This window comes from Mytilus californianus, unplaced genomic scaffold (genome assembly GCF_021869535.1).
Source record: "Mytilus californianus isolate M0D057914Y unplaced genomic scaffold, xbMytCali1.0.p SCAF_6, whole genome shotgun sequence".
NCBI lineage: Eukaryota > Metazoa > Mollusca > Bivalvia > Mytilida > Mytilidae > Mytilus > Mytilus californianus.
In genome coordinates, this window is record NW_026262712.1 from 90,255,859 (window position 1) to 90,275,601 (window position 19,743).

Here is a 19,743-nt window from a genome sequence, read left to right on the forward strand (position 1 = left end):
TTTAGAAAATCAACAAAGAAACTAGGCTGATTTTTTAGTACCCCAGACGCATCTTAATCTCTTTAATACTCTAGCTGTGAGGCTCGAATCGAAACAGCTGGAAAATCAAATCAACTAAGAACTTGGCGTAACGTATTAACCGATATACGTAAACGCCATACGACGGAGCCGATGTTCTTACGATGCTTATGTATCCAATTAAGACATGACCATGGCAAACAGAACCTGTATTTGTGTATGAAGACGATTCACATTCGCGTGGTTGTTATTGAACCTCCGCGAGTAAAGGTCTCCAATATCTACTCTACTTAAAACAAAACCAAATGTGTATAAGAAGTCATTATCTGTATGTGAATTACCATACATGAGATTGTCAAGACATAGTTTATGATTGTCAGTTGGATAATATTATACATTTAAAAATTGATGTGGTCACAAAAATTTCAATAATTTCGGTATTTTAAATAGATATGTATATTAAATTTGAATTGTATAAGATAATAGCTTTCCCAGGACACATTTTTGACTATATTTAGGCCAGTCAAACTAAATTTGGAGTTTCATACAAACATGAGAATGGTTGGGAGAAGATTTGCCTACAGAGCGGACTATACGGTACGTGTCATTCAAGTTTATTATCTTTTTGGTCTTACTTTTTCAAGCACATTAACTCTTTCATTGCATCCGATTATATTCACTTTTTAAAGACGTAAAAGATTAAGCATTTTTCTTTCTGTTTCTTTGTTATTGTGTACATGTGCTATGAACTAACTACATAACACAGTATGGACTTGAACATTTTGTTTCCTACTGACATGCGCAAGAATGTTGATCTCTGTGCAATGCCTATGTTTTTTTTCGATTGATATGTTTACATTATACATACAGGTTGGGTGTACCGATCAGGGAAAATTAAACGGTATCAAAATGACAGTTTATAGCGACTCTGGTTACCTTGGAAATGAAGATCCGCTAAATGGTGTATTTGGACATATTGATAACGGTAAAACAATTATATGAAAAATGAAAAAGTTAACAATTAACGGCTTTGATAGTTGTATAAGCATTTTATCCTTTCTGATAATATTAAAAATTTAAACATTTACTAAACACCGATTCGAAACTACATATCGAGACACATGTTTACAAATCATTTTAGAAGAATTACCAAAGAACTATAATACACGTCATGTCAAAGTCAATGTTCGGAAGTCCAGGGACAATAGGAGTAAACAAACAGTCAAACAACCAGTATTTGTTAAAAGTTATTCAATGTAAAATGATAAAAAATGATTTTCCTTGGAAGGCATATATTCAAATTATTGATAATCTCCGTTGATGTGTTCATCCAAAGGGGTTTATAAGACTGTTTATTGACTCCACTAAAAATTACAATATATAATAGGAGATTCAATGGACCTAGCACTTTGTATATAATACTAAATAGGTCGATCTGTCGTTCAAACTACCGATAGTCTTCATAGAAAAAATAGTAATACATCTACATTCGCTTAGTGACAAAGTGTAATTGTTATATTTACACAGAGGTGGTGCATGCCCAAAACAGTCTGAATGATCAGTATCATGCTGTTCCAGCTTACAAAAGTGACAAGATAGTGTTTAATTAGCAAACATCGCCATTTTAATGCCTAGTTTAAATGTTTTAATATACATGAATTTTGTAGTGCAACGTTCCCACCGTCATTCCGTCACAGTAAAGATATAAAATAATGTAAATCACATGTAGGCAAATATCAAAGTGAAGTATGGAAATCTGACTTTCAAATATTGAATACGTAAATGTCACTTTATAAAGAACGCAACATAGCAGGATTGTCTAAATGTTCAAATCTTTTCCGAGATGCTTACACATATTTACCCTCCGATAAAGCAATGCTTTCAAAGAACAACAATTGGTGTCAATCTGAAATGGATTCTCAAAATTCCAAAAAGTTGAAACACTGTACTTTAAATGAATAACTTGAATGATAAATTTCAGTTTTTCCTAATGCCACCCTCCCATTTTGGAATAGTATCTTCCAGCTTATTTCGTTTCAAATCACAGAGAATGCTATTTTTCTGGTATTGGATATTTCCCTGACAGAATTCAATTCTTAACTTTTGGTCTATAGTTTATGAAGGTAAACAACCCTCTTCCCATGCTCATATCGTATGTTTTATGGGGTTTTGAACGTAGGAAAATAAGTTTTGACGCCAATTTTACGCCCAAACTACACATCTGAGGTATTTTGGAACAACGACTAAAACTATCATTTAACAATGTTTTTGGTCTTCATGAATAATTTTTATTATAGTATCTTATTTTCTTATCTCGCAAAGGAGATGTGGAATAATTGCCAATGAAACAACTAAACATCAAACTAACCGTAATGGATCAAACGATGTATGCTTATCCACTTCGCCATTAACTTGAGAATGTGACTTTTGATAATTGATTTTCTACCAACACTACCAATGATTATAGTTGGGAACATATATACAAAAATATAGTTTCACTGATTTGTAGAAGTACAACCTATCTTAACCAGCATTCATACTTCTTAAAAAACTCTTTTGTTTTATCTTTTATAAGATTGTTGTAAGGCGAACACTCGAAAGCCTCGAATATTAATGTACATGTGTGTGTACCTAATTAATTTAAACACAAATATAAATCAACACTGTTTTACACACACACAGGATACTTCTGTGACAATTGGAATGTAACACCAAAGACCGTCAGGACGAACAAACCTGTTAATACATTTTGTAGAGCACCAGGTAAGGATTATATTAATCAGAGTATATGTTTCTGAAGCGTAAATTTCGTCTTGTGAAAACATTGTACTTCATTTTGTTTTGGCATAAGAAACATTTTGTCTCGAGCGTTCCTCTTGTTCTTTTCACGGATGCAAACCATGAAGTGAAGGACGAACACGCTGCGTATAAGGTAAAATCACAAAAATACTGAACTCCGAGGAAATTTCAAAACGGAAAGTCCCTAATCAAATGGCAAAATCAAAAACTCAAACACATCGAACGAATGGATAACAACTGTCATATTCCTAACTTGGTACAGACTTTTGTCGGAGAAAAATGGTGGATTAAACCTAGTTTTATAGCTAGCTAAATCTCTCACTTGTATGACAGTCGCATAAAATTCCATTATATTGACAACGATGTGTGAACAAAACAAACAGGCATAATAGGTAAAAATGTCAAAAATCGAGGTACAGCAGTCAACAATGTGTTATAATCTGTGTAGCATGTTTTACCTTTTTGTTCACTATTAACAAAATATGCCGTATGGTATCCCAAATTAATAAACTTATAGCGTATGCTACCATTTTATGTTGAACAGCATTGTGGATTATTTCTTTTAGACGACTTTTCAATTTCATATGGGGAATGGTGGTATACAGGGTTGAAAAAATCAAAAGTTTGTTAGAACTCATTTCAGAAAAAGATCGAGATTTAAAATTATCCAGAAGGTCTTTAGAGTTTTTTTAAAATCCACGTATGGTTAATACCACAACGCGACTAAACAGTTTCACAGTATTTCTGAAGACCCTCTTTCACTGCGGACAGACATTTTGTCAATCTAATGGACATTTCTTTAGTCGAACATGCAGATGAGCCGGCAATGTACCGTTGTTTGTACGGAATTTTGTGAAGCGTATATGAGTGTTTCACAGGAAGACCAGACTTTACCGTTTTACAGTACTAATTTTGAAAAATCAAATGAACATTTCACTAGAAAATGTCTCCTAAGTGAATCCTTGGGTCAATTTAAAATCATTAAAGTACTGTGTACTTCGTTGTACTGATATATTAGAAAATCAAAAATAAAAGATTAAAGCAATAAAGGAACTGTAATAACAAGGGCAATCATGTTTCGTTTTTCGGTCCGTAACAAAGCAAGCAAAACTTAAATGCAACACGTATTTTGCGATTTAAGCTTAAGGGCATTCCCCTTTTATCTCCACACGAGCTTGTTCGTCAATGTCATATTCATCTGCCGTTAAAGGCACGTTGTAATGTTGTAATGACTACATTTTGTATCTTAGATTCGGCACCAGGAATTTTTATCATAGAATCAGTTATGGAACATATTTCCAAGGAATTAAATCTGGACCCAACAAGTGTTAGGGTACTAAATCTTTACAACAAAGGACAGGTAATAAAATTATGGATACAAAATTTTTTAACGCGTATATATCCTATTTCTGGTAGGATATATATCAACAACATTAAGAAAATACTTGTACAACTTTGAAACGAGATTTTCGTATAAAACGTTTAAATGCAGAATATCAAACGTAAATATCTGAACCAGATTTAGAATGTTTGTGAATTAATTCTAAATTAATTTGATACAAAGCAGGTCATACACATGAGAAACAAAACTAGTTTACCGATGTTCAAATCTCACTAATCCATTTAAGATACAAATTAAGTTAAAACAAACCATGAGTACAATGCAATAACTCAAAAGAGGCGAAACTGTGTGTGTCGCATTGGTAAACGTCTCTTGCTTTGCATGCATCATGTACCCTCAGTTAGAAATTATAATAAATAAAATAAACATTCAATTGCCAATAATCATGTATGAGGCTATTTTACTTGTTGAGTGATGTTATGCTGTTTTACTTGAAGACCACACCATCAAATAGACCATTGCCATACTGTAATATCAGACAACTTACAACAGACCTAATGACATCCGCTGGAATAACACAGAGACAGGACTCTATCAAAGCTTTCAACCAGGTGATATATTTAGGAAAATCCATCATAGGCCTTCAATTCTTTTTTTATAATCTTTTACTGGTTAATGCTAGTTTGTTTTCTCGAACAGAACCGTTCATTTATAATATGATGTTCATTTTAAGGTACATGAACATGATATTGATTTGAAATGAAAAAAATGTGTCTTTTTGTATTTATTGTTTGATTGGCGTTTAACGCCTCTTTCAACACTATTGTGCTATTTCGTGGTGGTCAGTTTTTATTGTTGGTCTTTTTGTAAGCTTTTTAACAAAAAATAATAATAAAATAAACGTTTTTCTTGACACATTAGAACTTTGCCTATTTTCCCATCAATATTACAATATAGGTTAATAGATGGAAGAAAAAGGGTTTGTCTGTAGTACCAGCCAAGTTTGGAATCGCATATGCATACATCCATTACAATGCAATCGTCAATATATATGCCTGGGATGGAAGTATATCTATCGCCCATGGTGGAGTTGAAATGGGACAAGGAATCAATACAAAGGTATAAAAATATTGAGTTAGAAATCTTCAAAACAATGTAACACTAGAAAGTAAACGAGAACGATCAGAGAAAACATCAAGACAGCTAACAGTACGCTAATGTTTTGAATTGTATAGATACTTTGAATTTTGGAATAGTTATACTTTCAGCATTCGTAATTTTTAGGCACTACATTGGTTTTGAAATACAGAAATAGCGTAGCAGTATTAGTTCCAAGCTTATGTGTCTTCTTATCTGAACAATAGAAAAATTCACATGACGGTACCCTATATATATTCATTTACTTTTACTTCACATTCATGAAAAAAGCAAATTAGATTTATATGCGCTCTTTATTTATTGTGTATATGGCATTTAAAAAGAATGAAAACGTTTATTTACAAAACAAAATGACAATAGTATTTCAAATCCTGTACTCATTTTAAGATAAATTTGATACGTGTAGCTTATAAATTACAAAAAACAATGAACATATATCTGTATTGAAGGTAGCACAGGTGTGTGCATTTGAGCTTGGAGTGCCTCTGGATATAATAACAGTAAAATCAGTTACGACAACATCAAATGCCAATGATTTTGCCAGCGGTGGCAGTACAACTAGTGAATTATGCTGTTTGGTAGGTGTAAAATGCATAAGATATTTTACAATTATTTTTCCTATTTGAAAGCATCGTACATGTATCTTTGGTGAGGTTTTTCTCACAGACAAACATTATAACTTCTTTACGAGTACATTAAAAATAAAAGCTTTTCTATTATACTTCAGGCAATTTCAAAATTATATTTGGTTTGCCTTTTGTATTTGATAACAAAGACGGCTATGTAAATCATTTATGTAGTTGATATTTTGTAGGCTGTTTTGAACTGTTGTCAGGCTTTAAAAGAAAGAATGGCTCCAGTAAAAGCTAAGATGAAAAATCCAACATGGACACAGTTGGCACAGATGTGTCAACATGCAAAAGTTGACTTGTCGGAAAGATATTGGTAAAATTGGTTATACTTGTTCACAAGATATTCGTTAAACTACTATAACTTTTTAAAATGTATTGCCAAAGTTATATCTACTTGTCTGTAAATATTTGAAAAGAAAGAAACTCACTTCTCTAAAAACCTTTGCTTTTACATTTTTGAAAATTATTGATGAAATTTATTTTATTGTTGGCAGGGTGAGTTACTCTTACGTATTTGGCATTTAGATATATGGAAAGATAATGTCATCTGAATGTCATCTGATGTTCTTGGTTGTACTTTCCAGTATTTTTGGTAATTGCTGTTTTCCTTTTTATGTAATACTATAAAATTAAATTGTATGGACGCACTGAGTTCTTTGGTGATACAATATGTCGAAGATGTAATTGATCATACAACGACAAAACACCATATCTATTCTTAAAGAATAAGGACTGCATGTATTAAACAATTAATTACGTACATGTAAACAGATGCAGAGTGTAAACTACAGAGTACATTGAAAACCAAATTAAAGGGTTTACGAACACCCTTAAAATTCAAAAATTAATCATAATTATCAAGAGTATTAAAACATATATAAGTATATATATATATATCGGGTTTATATGATCCGTTCATCCTATTTTGACTCCTCAAAATTTAAGAGTCTATCCTAAATTGAGGTAAAGTGTATGGCTCGGGTTTATATGATCCGTTCATCCTATTTTGACTTTTCAAAATTTAAGAGTCTATCCTAAATTGAGGTAAATTGTATGGCTTTTCAAATACCGTTTCGATTCCTAACATCACTGAATTAATTGTCGAAAACCGGATATGGTGTACAAAAACCTTTGCACCTTTTGTTTGCGGTATATCATCTTTTCCGTAAGTTTATTGTTTTCTGTTTAGTATTAAATTTATAATTAGGATCCATTTATTACATCGATGATCCGTTTATTTGGCAATCGCTAATGACAGTCAGCAGGGTTTAAGAACATTTGTGGTTCGACCTGTTAGTCAAATGCGTTTTGTTAAAATATACTTTTTCACCTTTTTGGTCTTTTGGAAAATGTTGTTTGTGCTGTATTTAGACCCCTCTAACAAGAATTTTTTTTTGCATGCACACGTATAAAAATTGCGGTTTTTATGCAACGCAATCATAGGTGTGAACGTTGTTTTCAATTTAGACTTGTTTGTAAGTATACATATATATATATATATATATGTATTATTTCTTTTACCAAAAAAAAAAGAGTGTAATTGCAATCTTTAAGTATAAATTTTGCTACTAAAAACGCCATATTAAAAACTATGCCAAATGCGATATTGATGATTTGAATGAAATTTGTACGGAACTTTAAAATAATTTCTTGAACTTGCCTTAAGTAATTTTTTACACATTTAAATGATTTTCTGTTATATTACATAGTGTTTATGAGCCTGGTAAGGCTGCGGATGAACCACAGTACAATAGCTATGGTGTCACATGTACAGAAGTAGAATTTGACGTACTTACTGGTCAATACCTCATCAATAGAGTAGATCTACTATATGACTGTGGGGAGAGGTAAGACAAAAGGAATCATATAACACCTAATTCAAAACGTTCAGTTTTCGCCGTTTGATGTGCGTTTCTGAATTACATAGACAATAAACAACTGTTATACAAGTTGGGGTTTATACTAGCTATAAAACCAGGTTAAACCCACCATTTTCTTCAGACAATACCTGTACCAAGTAAGGAATATGACAGTTGTATTTCACTCTGTCAGTTGGTTGATTACTTTTGATTTTGTCAGATTTTATAGACTTCCCCTTTTAGAATTTACCTTGGAATTCGGTGTTTTTGTTATACTTTTAACTGTTTTAAAAAAGCTCAGATCCATAAATTATGGTGTTCGAAGAATAATAATTAAATGAGTAATAGAAATATCCGCCCCTGAATGCAGTTAATATAACATCAACAAAGAAAAAAAAATGAAAATAGAAGGGATTTTTTTATAAAATTGAGAATGGAAATGGGGAGTATGTCAAAGAGAGAACAACCCGACCAAAGAGCAGACAACAGCCGAAGGCCACCAATGGGTCTTCAACGCAGCGAGAAAATCCCGCAGCCGGAGGTGGTCCTCAGCTGGCCCCTAAATAAAATTGTGTACTAGTTCAGTGAAAATGGACGTCACACTCAACTCCAAAACATATAAATGAACTAAAATTAAAAAACATATAAGACTAACAAAGGCCAGAGGCTCCTGACATGGGACAGGCGCAAAAATGCGGCGGGGTTAAACATGTTTTGTGAGATCTCAACCCTCCCCCTATACCTCTAGCCAATGTAGAATAAAGAAACACATAGCAATACGCACAGTAAAACTCAGTTTTAAAGAAGTCCGAGTCCGATGTCAGAATAGGTAACAAAAGACACTAAGCAAAATGACAATGATACATAAATTAACAAAGGACTACTAGCAGTTACTGACATGCCAGCTCCAGACCTCAATTAAACTGATTGAAAGATTATGTCATCATCATATGAAAATCAGGTACAATCTCTCCCGTTAGGGGTTTAGAATCATACCATCATAAAATATATGAGAAGAACATAACCCGTATCATGCCAACAACTGGTTTTAGAATAATTGTGTTTATTTCCGATGTAAAGACCCTATGAGTGAATCAATATTAAAACCAAAATATGCAATCCTTAATGATCTGACAACAGTATAGTAACTATATCCCTTCCGAATAAGTCTGTTTAAAGGTTTGGTTAGCTTTTCAGGTGAATGCCGACATTTTTGTGCTTTGTACAGAATATTACCATAAAATATTGGATGTGAAATACCTGAACGTACAAGATGTCTGCATGTTGATTTATATTTACGAATGATGTCCTTGTACCGATGATAAAATTTAGTAAATGTTTTGACTAGTTTGTGATATCGAAAACCCTGGTGTAATAATTTTTCAGTAATACAGAGATTTCTTTCGTTGAAATCAAATACGTTGTTACATACACGAGCAAATCGAACAAGTTGAGATATATAAACACCATAAGATGGTGACAAGGGAACGTCACCATCTAAAAATGGATAATTAACAATAGGAAATGAAAAATCATCTCTTTTATCAAAAATTTTGGTATTAAGCTTCCCGTTAAAGAAATAGATATCAAGATCCAGGAAAGGACAGTGTTCATTGTTAGTATTAGCTTATGCATGCGTATTTAATAGAAGCTTTCTGAGTCTATTTTTATTGATATTTTCCCCAAATAATATATAATGATATATTGATTACTCCTCTTGGTGACATTCATGATTGATTTAGGCCTTTGAGTATTTATTGTACTTATTAATAAAAGATTGTTCAGATCTTCACCAGTCGTTATGACAAAGTTACGTTTGTATTTAGCAAATGAATAACAATTGTTTCAGTAAAAATGTCTCAATAGCTTGAAGTCCAATAGAAAGAGCAATATTTAGAGGCTAATGACAATAGAGGGCAGAGATTTTTGTGCAAATTACTGTTCTGGTCTTATCTTTAAAGTCAATTAAACTTCAAAAATACAAACTGGTAAATATAGCTATATGTTTCCATCGCTTTAAGAAGAATCGATTCGTGATTGGTCATAGTTGTATCGAATTTCAACAAAATTTATTTACATTCAATTGGTCATCAACATAGTGATTTTTTTGTTAGTTTCATCAAGAAAAGAATATAGACGAACAAGAGATCTAAAGGAAACAATAAAATTGTTAACGTTTTGCAATCCCATGGAGCGTTATTATATCCTTGACGGAATCGTAATTCATTTAGAATGATTGAAAGGAGAAATCTATAATTGTTTAATTACGAGTCGAACTTGTCCAAACATCTCCTCGTTAAATACATTTCTATTGTTGAGGTTCATTGAGTTGGGCCTCTTTCATCAGACTTTTGGATTTGTCTGGTACATCCATACTGTACAAAACTTTGTTTTGACAGCAACCGTAGATATCTTTATATTCACTGAGATTTTACCGAAGGAATGTGCATCATTATTCTCATTTTATATCTACAAAAAGTCCTTAGAAATTCGAGAAATATTTTTAAACTCTATAATTTATTTTAAAGGTAAATGCGCAATCAGTAACGCAGTGCATATAATTACTATAAATTATGAATTATAATAGGTTCTAGGCATTCAAATGTGATTTCAATGACAATGTATAACAAGTATAAATGTAAACAACATGGAATTAGTCAATTAGAATTATAAAATATCTATTTTTATCATTTTTAGTATGAACCCAATGATAGACGTAGGGCAAGTAGAGGGTGCCTTTGTAATGGGACTTGGATACTGGCTGACAGAACAGGTTAAGTTTGATCCTCAGTCTGGAAGACTGTTGACTGATAGTACATGGGTAAGTTAATAATACAGCAACATATCTGTAATTGAATTTTGGTTTCTTTTTTATGAATGAAATGCGTCGACTCTTACTGTGACGTAATATCAGAACATTGATATATCGGAAATGTTCGGAAAACAGTGCATGAATTTGAAAGTCTTCAATTGTTAATGCCATAAAAACATATCCAGTTTACCGTTTCGTACTTAATATATGCTAAAAACTATTACTTAACTAGAACAGTTTATTCTAATGGTACGTATATGACGACAATGTTACCAGTTCATGTCTGGATACTGTTTTTCTTACCGTTAAGCAGGCATCAATCAATCAATAAAAAATCAGAAAAAGGGCATTTAAAATCCTTATACTGTTTCTCTTAACGTTAAGCAGGCATCAATCAATCAATAAAAAATCAGAAAAAGGCATTTTCAATCCTTTTACTGTTTTTTTCATAACGTTAAGCAAGCATCAATCAATCTATCAATCAATCATTCAATTCAAATAACGTCAGCGGTAATTTCTATCTTTAAAGTTACACTTGATCACTTCTGAAAATTTAGGGATTTGTTTTGATTAACGAGGAATGAAAATCATTCAACGACAAACCAGTGAAGGTAAAATAGTTGAATACATCAGCAGATCACAGTCTTTTACAATAAACAAAGACCAATATTGTCAAATTTCCGTATGATATGACATTAACCAGGTATTTCAGTTCTAACAGTTTTGAAACAAGGATTAAGATACACGCTAATCCTGCAAGGCAAGCATAGAATAAGTCGTTGTAGCCAATTATCTAATTAATACCGTACTTTTTCTCAATCTATGCAAGTTATGTTGTCAAGTATATTTAAGATCTATAATTTGACTGACATTTGAATGTGATGTACAACAATTATTTATCAAATCCTATTAGGAATACAAGCCACCAATGGCCAAAGATATTCCAATTGACTTTAGAATACAGTTGTTAAAGAATGCACCCAACCCTAAAGGCGTTCTACGATCAAAAGGTAATCGTATTGCATTACACATGTGTAAATAGTCATGATATGATATACTTTTACATATTTAAAGTTATCAAATTGATGTTCCCGGATTATATTCGACAATAAAGTCTCATAGAATGATTCTACATAACAACGTGCAAAACCTAAACTTCTACGACAAATACAAGGCACTGTTTTATGGGTTACGTATTTAGGATATGAAAGTCCGTTGAGATGAATACTGATTTAATCTTATCTTCATTCGTTCATGGGCATATACATTTAGATTCCACCAAAAATATCGCATCAAGTTTGAGGTGTTTAATATATCAAATTGATACTGTGCTGATATACATTTTCTAAATATAGTTTAATTTTGCATCGGCCTTTAGAAAGGCATAATAATTTAAAGAAACACTATAAAGGCTATACAATAATTAAAAAGTAAATAAATGGAAAACAGCATTCTAAGCTTACGGTCATTGTATAAGTCAGATCCTATTATGCATCCGAACGAGAGAAAAAACAGAGAAAACAGCAAATTAATATAAACGGTACCAGTTTTTACGGCATCAGATGCGCATTTCGATAATTATTTTGGCTATTATCTTGGGTTCCTTTTGTTCATATAGCTCTTCACGTGTTTCGTTACTTATATATATCCCTGGCTTTTCAATGTTTGTGCTTTGGACGTTCGTGGTGAAGTTAAATCCAGAAAATCGCTTCGGACGCATACAGTGTTATTTTCATTTAATGTCTTTTCACTGATGCTCGAGGCCAAAATATGTGAAAATCAAAATCTAGTAATACAAATGTAATGTCTTTTCACTAATGCTCGAGGCCAAAATATGTGAAAATAAAAAACCTAGTAATACAAATGTTGCAGAGCTTATCTAACTAAAAATGTACCGAAATCAAACCAGGAAAAAGAATCAGTATTGTAGAGGACACTTTCATGCAGTCATTATTTAGAACCAATCTTACCAGATGCAAACGGTATGAAGGTTTCTAGCATACCTTGAATACATTCATGATTATGGTTTTGGAAGAGTGGGAGAAATGGGGTGTGCTAAACAGTTATTGAACTTTTTTTAAATTTGAATTACGTACATAATTTAATATCACGACGTTAATACAAGTATTGAAACCACTCACGTTTTATTGCATTAGCTGTAGGAGAACCACCATTATGCATGAGTTCGTCAGCATTGTTTGCTCTGAAACGTTGTGTTGAAGCTGCAAGGAAGGATATACAGAAAGATGCATTTTTCCCGCTAGGTATTTTAAAAGTTTAAGTTTATGTGTAATTAAGCTCAAAATATTCTGTTTTTTAAAAATAGAATACATACAAGTTATGTTTTTTTTCTTCTTTGTTTTGAGCAAACTTTCTACTTGTTCTAACAATTGTCCAGAAAAATGTGTTCTAGGTCTTATCTTATTTTGCATATATGCACAAGGTCAGAAATGAAAGAGGGTACATTAGCGAATTCATAACACGTTGGTTATATTTGTAATTGACAATCAGAAGTAAAGGATTAGGAGGAGGAGGAGGGGATGATGATGATGATGAGCAGGAGGAGGAGGATGGCGATGATGGTGATGTTGATGATGATGATGATGATGATGATGATGAGGAGGAGGAGGAGGAGGAGGAGGAGGAGGATTGTCAATGAGACAAAAATCCACCAGAACCAATATGACGTGGATGCGAGCTACCTTTCAACAATGGGCAAACCCCATACCGTATAGTAATCTAAAAAGCCTAAAAAATGAACAAAAATGTCAAATAAGTAAAACTAAAAAAAAATAAACAACGGCCTGGTCTATGAACAAGACAATAAACGAGAACAAATAAAATAACAAGAATTTATTTTGTACAAGACAGACACGTAAAGAGGATTTTTAAAATACCATTATGGAAGCATCAAAAAAGACATTTGAGAATCGTTAACCCTGAAAATAATGTATTGTAAGGAGATGCGAAGAAAAGGAATAAATAGCACAGTGAGAGAGTTTGATATCAGATTGAAGTAAATGTTCCGTCTTGAAGATGTAAAAGTTAACTTTGATCGTTAATTTTTTTTCTGCAGTGTCTCTGTCACTGTAACTTTAATGGGCTACATTTAATTGTTAATGTCATTCGCATCAAAAGTTGAATAGTAAATAAACTCGTTTGAATAGTAAGATATTTCTCACTATCGAACAATTAGGATCTATGAAGTTGCTAGTTCAATTATTACCTTATCTTAGTTTCTTTGCTTTTTTTCTAAATTGTTTTTATATTGTTCATGTATTGCAATAATAATCAAAACATCAGATGTAATTGTACCTGCATGCAATACATTATTTTCAGGGTTAACGGTTCTCAAATATCCTTTTTAATACTTCCATAATGGTATTTTTGTATGTCAGTGTATATAGAACACTGGCAACTATCAATTGACGTATATGTGTGGGCTTTTTCTCTTGTTAATGTGGGTTTTTCTTGTTACTATATTGTATACATTTATTTCCTTTTACCTATAAATGAGATATGTTTATTTATTTCAGATGGGCCGGCCTCGGTGGATAAACTGTGCGATATTTGTCTTACAGATCCATCACAGTTTGTGATATAATATTACGTTAAAATTAGAAGATTCGCTATACCTGAATGCAATTCGTTATACTTGAATGTAAATGTAATTCGTTGATAATGTCAGATGATTTATATGATGAAACAATGTTGTTGATAACTACCCTCAAAATATATGTCATAAAAATGTACATAAAAAATTAAGATTGAATGGAATTTTATACATTGAATATTTTAAAATAGTAAAACGGAATTATTCAATATTGATTAATTGTGTTTTTTTCAATTTTGATCTGAATTCATTTGTTTAGTTTGTGAATCGCTATTGTTTATGGAACTGAAGCTTATTTTATATTTTAACTAAAAGTATGATGGTAACCCTATATCAAATACTTAAAGCTATATTATGCTGATTAAATATTTTATGATTTAAGAAAAAAAATAGAATTCTGTTTTTTAGCATTTGAATGCAGTTGTCACAATGATCATTCATGGCTTAAAATGTCAATTGTATTTGCTCGTCAATCGAAGTTTAACTGTTATTCAATACCCTTACTTATAACTGTAATAACATTTACTTGGTATACAAAGGTAATTACGAAGATATTTATAATTCCTTTAGAAAACTAAAATAAGTACTAGAAATAAAAACAAGTGATTATTATATGCTTTATTTACATTATAGATGTCGGCTTCTCGTAGTAAATAAACTTTTTCCTAATCATCAGCCAAAAGCAACAAAATGTCTTCCCATCCTGACAGGTCAACACAAGAGTTGAGACAAATAAGTGCAGATTTATAACATGCTTTCTGACAATAGCACCTCTCTTTTGATGTCAACTGACCACATTCTTCGATACATGAGGCGATGTCCAGTCTGCAACTGTCACAGGTGAAGGCATATAATGTCCCAACTGTGCACAAGACGAGAATACACATGATAAGATAATTCTACAAAAAATCATGAAATTATTCATATATATAACAGTATTAAACATTTGTAACACCTGTAATCAAATTGCAAATTATGAAAGACTATCAAAAGTTTTACAAGGAAGTCGCTAAGGTATTAACAATTAGTTTGCCTGGATTCTGTCTGTTCAGTGTAAGCTACAATTTGGAGAAAAAATATGGAATCTGCAGAATACATGTATGTGTGTGTTATCTTGAGTTTCTTGGGTTAACATGTTATGAATAAAAATCGATGCGGGGTATTTTTCCAATGAGAAAGAAATTCAACAACATTAATAATCACAAACATCAACAGGTCAACATACGTTGTCTGTACAATATGTACCGATTATCAGATTTTCTGTATATTGATATTGTAAAATATCAGCTGCGAGTCACAATATGAAGCTTTTTGTCTAGTGAGCGCAGCAAACGAATTCAAAGAGGCTTCATATTGTGTCGAGCAGCTGACATTTTACAATATAAATATGATGAAAATCTGATAATCGGTACATATTGTACATTTATTGGAATGTGTTTTTGCATTTTGCATGGTAGAAACAAGTGTTTTTCTTTGTTTAACCAGCACACCGGATGATGACTTGATAAGTTCGGGACAAACTCATCAACGTCGTTTCATTCATTATGACGTCGGTGATATATCCGGGCCAAATTTAATAAGACCGGGTAACGTGTTTGACGTCATAAAACCGTGATAAGCCATTTTATGAAGAGCTGATCACTCTAAATGTCCATTCAGAAAAGTTGAGAATACATTTAACAGAGACTATCATAGATCTTTCCTCAAAACCAAATGCCTCAAAAGAATAAAAGCAACCGCTGATAATTTCCTGTTAACAAAAAGCATATCAAAATATGGATGTTCATTTTATCTTAATCAGTGGAATAAAAAAGAGTTCATACAAGAATGCAATAACGATATTCATATTATCCTGCAATCATCCAGCTATTTTTTCAAAAACAGGTAAAGTGTTTTTGGTTTATTTCACTTGTGAAAAGAAAGTCTCCGGCCTGTTATCATGCTTCTATGTTGAGGGAGCGGTAGTTTTAAAATTACTGTTTACGTCACAACTCGTTTTGGTGTCCTCTTTGCGGTCTGCGTTTAAGCCAATGTCGATTTCTTCAAAAATCAAGACGGAAGAGAATAAAAATTATAGATACATTGTCGGAATATATAAAATGTTACGTATTGTACCCACTAAGAAACAGGAGAAAAACTCGGCGAGCCTACCCTTTCTCCCTGTTTCTAAAGCTCGTTAAAATAAGTTATATTTTTCCGACAATGTACATATATTGTATGTTCACTCCGGTATAATAAGTCATCAATTTTACGGATACAACAATGATGAAAATAAAACCAAATTGAAGACGGCTTGCAGTTACTAAAAGCAAGCTCTAAGTACGTAAGCTGCTGATATCCTGCCGTTCTAAACTGTACGAGAAGAAATTTAAGATATTTTTCAATGCTCAAAATTTTGCCCAGAATTTTTATGTTGAAATAAAAAAAAAAGCATTGTTGTCTAGCTTCAAACTATTCATGAAGGAAATTATTTCAGTTTACACGAATATCATTATATTTTTTTTACAATGACTGTATAAATAACTATAACCACCATCAATTATTTTATTAATTAAGCCACAAAGAAAGAATACATGGACAACTCTTGAATTTGTTTGCAGGTGTGAAATGGCCCATTCTGCAGGTGGATAATAATCCCAAAATAATTCCGTAGTACATAATAGAAAGACAAAGGATATGGGGTATCCATCCATGACACAAAATGTATATTTTTAATGCAATTAAGTAAATGGTTTGACCAATCTATGAAGGATGATTTTGTAGAAATTAATCTTGCAGTGTTATTCGGAGACAATACGAAGAAGTTTTTTTCATATTAAATATAATTCAATAAAACACCGCATCTATTTTTTTTTATCAAAGAAAAGATAATCAAAAGCACACTTGGTTGCTTATTGTAAACATTGATTTCGAATTATATTCTAACCGTAAAAAAATAAATAGTTATTTAAAAAAATAAAGAAGTTTTATATTTCGTGTCGTTGCCCATCTGTTTCTAATAGAATGATCACATATGATTTCATTTCATAGTCAAATAGTTTGATTATTGAAATTATCTCTTTATAAGAAAAAAAAATCAGTATTATAATTCTATATTCATTTACAGATTAACCAAGCTGTTAAAATTGTTTTCTGATGGTTTACAATGCATGACTGAGGACAATAACTGAGAAATGACCTTTACATTTTTTCACGACCTCTTGTTCTATAAAGCAGGTTATGAAATCTGTGATTGCATATAAAAAGGAGAAAACACAATTACAAGCATGTGTTTTGCATTGTTTAAACTGTGAAATTGTTAACTTACCTTCATCTTCAAAAGATTGAATATAGTATTTTAGAGCAAAAAACACGTGTTTATTAGATAAAATTTTGTAAAACTTTCAGAAACCACATTTAGTGAAGCAAATACGATCTATAACATTGCTTTCGGGAATAAAGCTGTTGCCTGAAATATACGATCAAACATGCCAAAGTTTATGAATGATAGAATGTGTTTGTAACTACAAAACAGGCGGATGATCATCTACAAATTAACTTGATGATGCGATACTGGAATTTCTGAAAACACAGAATAAAAAAAATTAAATTAAAAATATGAAATATAATATTTTCGCCACTATTTATAGAATTGTCTTCTGATAGGTACGACGAAATGGTCTTGTAGTGTAATCAAATAGTCTACTGGTATGTAGATGACACCTCGTGGTATAAGAATTTTGTAGCTTGATATTAAAATATATAGATATAAGAAGATGTGGTATGAGTGCCAATGAGACAACTCTCCCTCCAAGTCACAATTTGTAAAAGTAAACCATTATAGATCAAAGTACGGTCTTCAACACGGGGCCTTGGCTCACACCGAACAACCCTCTTCATAAAATAGTAATATCACAAAATAGTATGAAAAAGTTGCTCTATGTTATATCGAGATGATTGTTCTTGTTGTGTGATCAAATAGCCTAGACTACTGGTATATAAATGACACCTCGTGGTATAAGAAATTGGTAGCTTGATATTGAAATATGTCTTCATACGGTAGTAATATGACAGAATAGTATGAAAAGTTGCTCCATGTTATATCGCGATGATTAAATAGTATACAAATTTATCGTTATAAGATAGTTACATGACAAAATAGTATAGTGAGGTGACAAAATAGTATGAAAAAGTTGCTCAATATTATATAAAGATGTCTTTATGGTATAAAATGTATCTTTATGATATATCATTGGCATAATAATAGTACTAGTATAGTAAAATGACAGAATAGTATGAAAAGGTAGCTCCATAATATATTAAGATGTCTTCATAGTGTAAAAGAATGTCTTCATAACAAAGTAAAATGACAGAATAGTATGAAAAGGTAGCTCAATGTTATATCAAAACGTCTTTATAGAATATGAATTTATCTTAGTGATATAGCAAATTGACAGAGTAGTATAGTCAAATGTCGTTATAGTATAGAAAATTTGCTTCATGTTATATCACAACCCGTAATAATATGATTATCGTCATCATAAGGCAGCTGTAGCGTTCCATACACCAACATTTTCTAATAAAACAGGAAATTCTCGCCTAAATTTCGTATTCCAATAGAAAACATATTAATCATTAAGTAATGATCTACATGAAAGAACTATAAGACAACACGTTATAAAATAAATAAATACACGAATAAAACATCCACTAATCATATTCAAAAATGATTAAATCTATATCGTTAAAACCTAAACTACAGCTTTTCTAAAATAATCATTGCAAAAATTGCAAGTAGCTGTCAGAAAATGTTTTGAAGATCTGCGAACTCACGTTGGATTGTTGACCAATTAATCAATTTAGTATTCTTTATTTAGACAATATTAAAAACAGCTGTATAGTAATTGTTTTAATTAGTTCTAAATCAAAACCCATCTATAAATTTGTAAAAATGTTCACCTTATTGTTTTAGAATTTTAGAAATACCATCACACACAAAAAACTGAAAAATGTTAGTTATGTTTAATGGTCATTTTTTATACGTTCGTATAAATATTAACATTTTAAATCCTTTAATTTAATTTTTCCAGACCAAAATTTTTATATTGTGCAACTTTAAATTTTGATTATGCCGCTTAGTACTTATCAACATTTAAATGTGTTTTTTACATTGCTAGCTGTAGAAATAAATACATGTACGTCTGATGATTTATGAAAATCTACATTTTTTTGTACACTATATTCAAACATGGTTTGAGCTTTGTACGGAGTTTCTTCCCTTATCTTGTGCAACAAGTGCTATACAAGAAGAGCGTCAATGCTGTAATTTGTCCTTACAGTAATTTGATTTTACATTCCATCTTATTGTCTCTTTAACGTTTGTGGTATTTGAAGATGAATAGTATATACGTCTATATATCTGCTCGAAACAAAAACAAGCGAAATATGAGGAATGGTCAATCAACGGAAGAAAACTGATGAAAAAATCGTCCTCAGTGTGATAAGTTTACTTCTTTTATCGTCATGGTTGT

General features: G+C 31.6%; 1 protein-coding gene across 2 annotated transcripts in view; it reads left to right on the forward strand.

The window, feature by feature from the left end:
* The window catches only part of LOC127706126 (uncharacterized), a 137,007-nt gene that overhangs the window by 1,815 nt on the left and 115,449 nt on the right, over nucleotides 1–19,743 (forward strand). The window contains exons 2-14 of one of the 2 annotated variants that reach the window (XM_052210578.1): nucleotides 537–615; nucleotides 889–1,003; nucleotides 2,701–2,781; nucleotides 4,068–4,177; nucleotides 4,657–4,770; nucleotides 5,117–5,278; nucleotides 5,767–5,895; nucleotides 6,132–6,262; nucleotides 7,659–7,796; nucleotides 10,506–10,629; nucleotides 11,534–11,630; nucleotides 12,777–12,884; nucleotides 14,157–14,777. In XM_052210578.1, coding sequence (XP_052066538.1) covers nucleotides 537–615; nucleotides 889–1,003; nucleotides 2,701–2,781; nucleotides 4,068–4,177; nucleotides 4,657–4,770; nucleotides 5,117–5,278; nucleotides 5,767–5,895; nucleotides 6,132–6,262; nucleotides 7,659–7,796; nucleotides 10,506–10,629; nucleotides 11,534–11,630; nucleotides 12,777–12,884; nucleotides 14,157–14,224 — 1,456 coding nt within the window. In that variant the 3' untranslated portion in view covers nucleotides 14,225–14,777. Of the gene's footprint in view, nucleotides 1–536; nucleotides 616–888; nucleotides 1,004–2,700; nucleotides 2,782–4,067; nucleotides 4,178–4,656; nucleotides 4,771–5,116; nucleotides 5,279–5,766; nucleotides 5,896–6,131; nucleotides 6,263–7,658; nucleotides 7,797–10,505; nucleotides 10,630–11,533; nucleotides 11,631–12,776; nucleotides 12,885–14,156; nucleotides 14,778–19,743 lie in introns of those variants that run through there. The other variant, XM_052210577.1, reaches the window with a different exon arrangement.